Source organism: Montipora foliosa, chromosome 13 (genome assembly GCF_036669935.1).
Source record: "Montipora foliosa isolate CH-2021 chromosome 13, ASM3666993v2, whole genome shotgun sequence".
NCBI classification, from domain to species: domain Eukaryota; kingdom Metazoa; phylum Cnidaria; class Anthozoa; order Scleractinia; family Acroporidae; genus Montipora; species Montipora foliosa.
This window is the reverse complement of record NC_090881.1, coordinates 32072957-32080456: the sequence shown is the minus strand read 5'-3', so window position 1 is coordinate 32080456 and position 7500 is coordinate 32072957. Positions and strand designations below refer to the sequence as shown.

At 40.0% G+C, this 7500-nt stretch overlaps 1 protein-coding gene across 2 annotated transcripts in view; it reads right to left on the bottom strand.

The window, feature by feature from the left end:
- LOC137983113 (intraflagellar transport protein 81 homolog) overlaps nucleotides 1-7500 on the bottom strand; it is an 18295-nt gene that overhangs the window by 456 nt on the left and 10339 nt on the right. For both annotated transcript variants that reach the window (XM_068830295.1, XM_068830296.1), the window contains exons 14-23: nucleotides 7014-7097; nucleotides 6060-6122; nucleotides 4657-4743; nucleotides 3895-4023; nucleotides 3279-3368; nucleotides 2623-2709; nucleotides 2460-2531; nucleotides 1210-1295; nucleotides 942-987; nucleotides 637-708 (exon numbers count right to left, since the gene is read on the bottom strand). In XM_068830295.1, the coding sequence (XP_068686396.1) occupies nucleotides 637-708; nucleotides 942-987; nucleotides 1210-1295; nucleotides 2460-2531; nucleotides 2623-2709; nucleotides 3279-3368; nucleotides 3895-4023; nucleotides 4657-4743; nucleotides 6060-6122; nucleotides 7014-7097 (816 nt within the window). The remainder of the gene's footprint in view (nucleotides 1-636; nucleotides 709-941; nucleotides 988-1209; nucleotides 1296-2459; nucleotides 2532-2622; nucleotides 2710-3278; nucleotides 3369-3894; nucleotides 4024-4656; nucleotides 4744-6059; nucleotides 6123-7013; nucleotides 7098-7500) is intronic.

Genomic DNA, 7500 nt, shown 5'->3' with positions numbered 1-7500 from the left:
AAAGGTGGTTTGCAAACAATCTCTGGAGACACAGATAACAATGATGTAACATACAAATGATGGTAACAAAACAAAAAGGCAACGAGAGATCCATGGTTTTCACCCACTTAAAAGGCGGCGGCGTAACGTGAAATCCACCAATAGCAGACATTTGCCACATCGTTTCATATGTCGAGCACATTGCAAAGCCTTTTGCGTTTACAAAACACTGTACATATCGATACAGTTTTAGGCGTTTTCTATGACATCTCGTGATGGGTGACACTATAGCTTTCTTCTTGCCCTCCCTAGAACAACCTCTACTAGCCGCCAGGTGATCTGGTGACGTAATTCGGAGGACTGAGGAGAAAAATTTTAACGCCGTATCCCATAACCTCGCGCGGCCTTATTTCGAATTCAACACGGCAGAGGCGCGATTAGAGCTCGTCGGGTCTACTTGAATGTTCATTCAGTAACAGGAAATGTGGTAGACACGGAATGATCTGTTGAGTTTTGGCGATGGAAAAACTGCAGGGAGTTTGGAAACAACACCTAAGGCCGCGCGCGGTTGTGGGATACGGCGTTAAAATTTTTCTTCCCAGTCCTCCAAATTACGTCACCAGATCACCTGGCGATCCGAAAGATTTCCCAACTTACACTCCACATCTTCATTTGCTTCATGTTCGGCGCCTGGCTTTCTCGCACAGACTTCTGTTTATCACGCAGACTCTGAAAGAGAGAACAGTATTTATGGTAAGTAAAATGTCTCCACGGCCTTCCGATTTATCTGAAATATATCCGACTTCATGTGAAGAGCCATCAAACACTTCTCGAGATATGCGTCGAAAAATCGCCGTGATTGACGGTGATGAAAGACAAAGATTGTACAATTACATTAAGAAGGCAGATTGTACAACTAAGCCAGATAAACTACTGACATCACTTTGAAACGATTGCTCTACCTTTCCCAAGTTTTCTTGTTCCTGAATCTTTTTAGTGTACTGATCTCTGAAAACAAAACAAAACATGGGGCTCATTCTCTGTTGTTGCATTGAGTTGATTTGGCGAGAATTGGCCGAAAAAAGCCATTCCTCTTTTTGCGCCATAAAGGCCCTTCGTTTTCTGTGTTATGACGGATACGTTTTCCGAACCAGCGTCTTTCACCTCCCCATCCTCTAGGGTGGGGAGATGAAAGACCCGGGGAACAAGGTTACGAACTCCCTTGAATACCTGAAGGACTTTTTCCTGTCAGTGGTATCTGCGGAGCGGTAAGCTTTCAGTTCCTCGTCGATTCGCTTCTGTTGCACGTCAAGGACCTGGAAATAACAAATTTTCAATCAATAAGAAATTCATACAAAATTACTCTTTTCGTATTCATTCTAGACGGTATCGTCTAAGATGAGTACCAAATAGCGGCATAACAACCTTTCCGGGCAGTGGAGGAATTCTCTTTCAGGATAGGGCGTCACGCGATGAGTGACAAGACTTTACGTCACGCAATAAGTAGTAGGGATTACGTTTTCAATTAAGGTCATGCGTCATGCAACAATTGGTGGGAGTCCTCTCCCAGGGAAGACACCCTCCTAGCAGAGCCTTTCTTTATCTTGCTCGATTTTCGCGTTTTCGAGTAAAGAAAAACAAAAAATGAGGCTCTTTTCGCAAGGCGCCAAGCAGATGGATCATTTGATTAGTGGGTTTCTCTCTCGTGGCGATACCTTCCGCACATTCTGCCAAATGTAACGCGTTACGCATTAAACAGAGGAGCTATTTTTTTGCACAGTTTCTGATGATCGCTGCCCTCGCAAAACACGCCCCTCAGTTAGTTGATCCTACACTTCTTTTAGGTTAACAGATTAGGCAATGTTGCAATTTTTGCTGATTTCGGAAAATCTCCGCCACCTCCGCCTCTATCCCGCTCACACTTGTCCACTGGCAGCCAGGAACAAAGGTCCGATCTGATCGATTCGGATCACTTGACTTGGCCCGATGCAAAAACAAAAGGCCTTCAAAAGTCGGCATACCTCTAACAAGGTTCAAAACTCAAAAAAACTTATCCATTAACCAGGTTTGCCGAATTTATCCAGTCCGACTTTCGTATTTGCCATACTAAGACCTTCTTTAATTACCGTAAAATTCCGAAAATAAGCCCCGGGGCTTATATTTTTCAAAGGCCCTTTTCGAGGGGCTTATTTTTGGAACGGCTTATATTCGGAGGGGCTTATCTACGGAGGGAAATTTGCGTTTCCAAATTGATTGGGCTAGCCTTATAGTTGGAAGTAAATTTACCGTTCTTGCTTTGTTTTACTTTGTATTTGAGAGCAACTTTCCAAGTACAAGCTCCCGGGGGGCTTGTATTTGGATGGGCGATTTAACGGAGGTTTTTTTGCGTTGCCGCTTTGGGGGGCCTATATTTGGAGGGGCGTATTTTCGAAATAAACAAGTCCCTAACTGGTGTCCCCTTTAAAGATTAAACGTTTTACCTTGAGCATACAGTGTAAGTAATGGTAACGACCTTCCTCGTGTGTCAACTCTTCGCGGAGACCGCGGACTTCCTAAAAGACAAAAAAACATTTCAAACCTTATATGTGCAACAAATTACCAGCAAGAATACCAAATTTCATTTGAGATGGTTGAAGCTTTTACCTGTTCGAGTTTGGACGTATTGCTTTCAAGCCCTGCCGCTAAATTCTCATAAAAAGCTTTCTTTTCGTCGTATTCGCCAGTCATTTCCTGTCGACAAGATTGGACATGATAAAAAATAAACGTACTGTTCAACAAAGAAGTGACAACAAATTCTGGTCTCGCCATGCTAGTGTTTACGAACCCGTAGATTCTAAGAAACGACAAAATCAATGGAAATGTTGCTTTTCAGTAATAATTTTCGAGTTTTGAGCTCAACGTAAACTTGTTGCATCTCCTTTTTATTGAAACTATGGGCAAAGAGTTTAACAATATTATTCCGTAAGCGTGTGTTGGGTATGAGATAGTAAATACCTAACAGTGCGCATAGCCATTTTACAGTTGAATGTCTTGGGAAAAAATGTTAATTACTAACACTAATGCGAACTCTCACTTAGGAATGAGGTTCTGAAAGTCATCATTGTCTTTGCTACCTAAGTTTGATTCCCATCCAGGTCATTTCACGTTGCTGTTTTGCGCAGTGCGGCAAAGAAGCGTACAATGTAATTTCCTCACTTAATCCATTGTTAAGTGGTGCTGGCATTGGCCAAGCCTTTGTCGTTGCTTTTACAACCTAGTGTAAATGAACAGTATCACGAGCTTGTTTATGATTCGTTTACCTGGCATTTTTGTCGCATGGGTCTCAGTTCTTTGATAACTGGTGCCAAAGCACTTTTCTTGTCTGCAATTGTGCCATTTAGTGTGCGAACCTGAGAAAATTACAATAGGAATGGGTATCACTGTGTTAAATGCATTGTCAAAAGTTAAATAAGGTACCGCCTTCCTCGCAACGGTACAATACAGCATACTTTCCCATGTATCCCTTAGGGAAAAAGGTTAGGGACGATAATACATAACATGTTTACTGATATGAACATCCACGTACTTGGACTCGAAATTTTTCAACATCTTCGGAAGTCAGGACTCGGTCTCCAAAAATTGTGCCGTCCTAAAAAATCTTGGCACAGCCAGGTTGAAGTTTAGGTCATAACTTGTTCTTAGGGGGTCAGATAGCTGGTGGTGTTTTTTGTCCGGTCTAATGAGGGCTTATCCGCCACCATGGCTCAGAAGAGATACGTAACTCGAGTGAAAAAACTTCACGCCTTTGACTAAAAAAGGGTGGATAAGGTCGCTCTAAAACTATAGAGGATTAAGTCGCCGTTGCCGATGTTTTCATTTCTCACCCTTCCTCAAGGATAATTACACATGCAGTGGCCCTGTCAAGCCCCTCCCTACCAGTTCAGAGATGTCCTCTAAAGTTTTTCCTTTCTGTTCATCCAGCTCGCTCTTAATTGCCGAAACCTTCTCCAGTTCTTCTTGTGTCTCATGGAAACCGGACACGCCCTTTTTCGCTTCCAAGCTTGCCTGACACAAAGAAATGAATGCAGCCTTGGTCATCAACAATGAACGCACAGAAGGAATAATGTTAACATTTCATGTGTCATATTTACGAACGATAATCCAGCAGTAACTAGCATAAATTTATCAGGATTTCCTTTCACTCTTGCTAAAAGTGTATCTAAACCAAATATTCTTCGTCTACAATATTAATATCCCCACCAAAAGCAAACATGTTTACCATTGTTACCTCAAAATTTGCTTTTTATCTGCCGGACAAGACACGCAAAGTTATCAAAGCTAGCAGACTGCTTTGCAATGAAACATTTCTTTGAAAACAGGAAATGCAAAGCAGTCTGTGACATCAAGAATAGACCCATGCCTCCTCTCAAATCACGATCGTGGGTCCAAATTACTGCAAGTTCTGCAAAGTTTACGTGGCTTGCACGGCACACAAAAAGCGAGATTCTAGGTAACATGGTGACATATGTTTGCTTTGGATTGGGAGATTTATATAACGAACGAAACCTTCATAACTGACTGCGATGATCTGAAACCTTGACATGACTCTCTTTGCAGATCAAACTTATGTCTTTTATTTCAGGTCTCTTCATTTGTACTGACGAAACATTGACATATTCCAAGAATCATAGCACTAACCAGCTGTTCTTGAAACGTTTCGTCCTTCCCTTTCAAGATCTCCTCTGTTCTGGCGAGCACGCCGTATTCTGCACGCAGTTCTGCTAACTATAAGAAATATAAGGATTTTTCTTTGTTGGCATATCATAAGAAAGCTGCAAGGATTAGAGGTAGTTTCGTACATAGAGGCTTCATATACATGAATAAATTTCATATTTTTCCCGTTTAATTTTTCCATCTAAAACATAGATATTTGTGACTCCGAACGTAATAAATTAACTTCAACTATTTTGACGGAGTCACGGAGCCTTAATCAATGTGACTGATCAAGTCCAAATGCCTAACTCTCTCCCTGAGAGTGGTAAAGTGATACAACTTAAAACTTAATGTAACTGCTGTGTGATAATCACTGTCAGTAAGACTAATGAAGGCTCAGCAACTCTTCTCTTCAACATAACAATTTTGAAACGCCTAATTATTGGTAATACAGAAACAAGATCTAGCTCTTCATTTATCCTTAACTATCCTTTTCTCCTTTTCGTTTCACTTTCTACTTTTTATTATTTTCATATCATCCTTATAGTTTTTATTGTCTTTGTCTCTAATAAAAATCATTTATTTATTGTTTATTTATTTATTTATTTATTTATTTATTTATAGCAACATTTTTGTATTTGCTCCTATATTCTGTAATATTTGTGAGTCTGTCACATCAAGATAAGCTTTTCCTATCTGAGGGCCAGTCCAATTCTTTCTGGCTTTCTTTAAATAGTTTGATAATTTGATGCTGTTCTTATTACCATCAATTTTAAGAATCTGGGTCATTAGTTCTTCAAAACCAGATTATCACTAATCCATGATTAAATACCAGTAAGGTTCGAATTTAGTCCCACCAAAGAGCTTTAACAATGTATTACAATATATGATGAGGCCAAAAACAAGAGTCTAAGTGAAAGTTGAAGGCTAAACATCTTGTGGAAACTTCTCTTGATTGGAAAATAAACTGCAATTTGAGTTTAGGGCAGTCCAGGATTAGTCTAATCATAGTTAATAGATGTAGGCTGGTTATGAAACTCGACAAGTTTCTTTGTTTCATGTTTTTTTCGCTTTTTTGGCCTTGACCCTGCGAAAAACCCGACAAAAACGCGCTTTTTTCGGCAGGATAACCAATCCAAAGTTTCCACTAATTTACTCAAAATTAACTTGCGAACCAAAAACAAAAGATTGTGCAAAGTCACGGTCGGTTCAACATCTAATTGCGACTGTATTGTTCCTGCTTTTGAAATTCCCAGGGTTTCATAACCAGTCCCTAGATTAACTATGGTCTAATCGGGCTTTCAATGGGATCTGATTTATTTTGTTCACATATTAAACTATTCATGAATTTGGGAGACGAAATATAAATCGTTGCTTAAACTTCTTACCTCTTGTCGTTTCTTCTTGTACACAGTGCTTTTGCCTCTAAGCTTGTTCACATATCTTTTGAACTGCAAACAGACACGACAAAATGATGAGTGATAGCAATCAAATGCTCCTAAAACTAAAAGCATACATGCACATGTAGAACACACTGACACGCATGAATAATGCAATCAACGCACAGGCTGACATGTTCATACATGTCGGCCAACATATCACAGACAAAGAAATCCTTGCCCGTGGACTTAATCATTACCATCACTGACTGCTAAAAAACGAGTTCTCTGAGGGTTGAATAGCAGGTACTGTATTGCCCAAGAGGTCTTCATGCTAGATAACCCCCAAATCCCAAAGTGAAACTATCATTCAGTCAATTTTCTCCTTACAATACAACTGCCTAGGAAAACATGCATGTCATGAGAATACAGAAAAATAATCATTTCAACCCTTTAACACCCAAACTGGCCTAAACCTCCCAGACTTTACTCTGATTAACGCCAGATGATTTTACTCGGCAATGGGGAACCCCCAGGGAGTCAATGGGTTAAGATTAAATTTCCTGAACTGTAACCACTTTCTCTTTATCAGTTTCAGTAAAATGTAAAGAGAACTGTTCAGGAAATATGCTTATTGGTACTAGGGCTCGAGAGTCACTCTTCAGCAGAACAATATTATTCAGTCCTGGGATCCTGTTAATCATAAAAAGCAATGTTTAAGACAGGGAATAAAATTGAAGGTATGGGGTTGCTTCAGCCTTTACGTTCACAGGTAATCAAATAAATCAAATAAATACATGTACATGTAAGTTTGCACATATCTTGGACTAAAGATATCGAAAACAACTCTTAAGCCTTTGATGAGCATGATTATGTCCACTCATACACACGCTGGGATGCAAGCATTGACAAATGTCATACAGTATACTAACAATTAAATTACATTGATCATAATCATTGTACCTCATCTCCTTTCAACACTTCTGATCCTTCACTATCCTTCAATAAGTCCTTCTTCTTCTGGAATTCACTCTCTGCATTTGAAAGCTGCAAGGAAAGCATGTACACTGACACTTAGCCGCTGCCAGACCAGCTGGCTCAGATGGTTCAGCATTGAGCTACCATGCAGGAGGTGCAGGAGGTGGCCAGTTTGCACCCAAGCCACACAAACAGTCAGGGTTGTGAAATAATTGAACAGAAAATGTTGCCTTTGTAACTAAATCTACAAACGGCCCATGATAGTAATCCAAATCACTGGCTAAAAGAAGTAAGGGACAAAGTCCATGGTGCTGTAACCAGGCCTTGTTATGGACAAGGGGATCTTTAACTTTCCTAGTAAGTTATAGTAAACTGCATAACAAGCATTGTGACCAAATTCCACCAAAGAGCATAGTAAATTAGTCCTAAGAAGCCCTAAGGGGATTGGTTAATATAATATTACATAATTCAC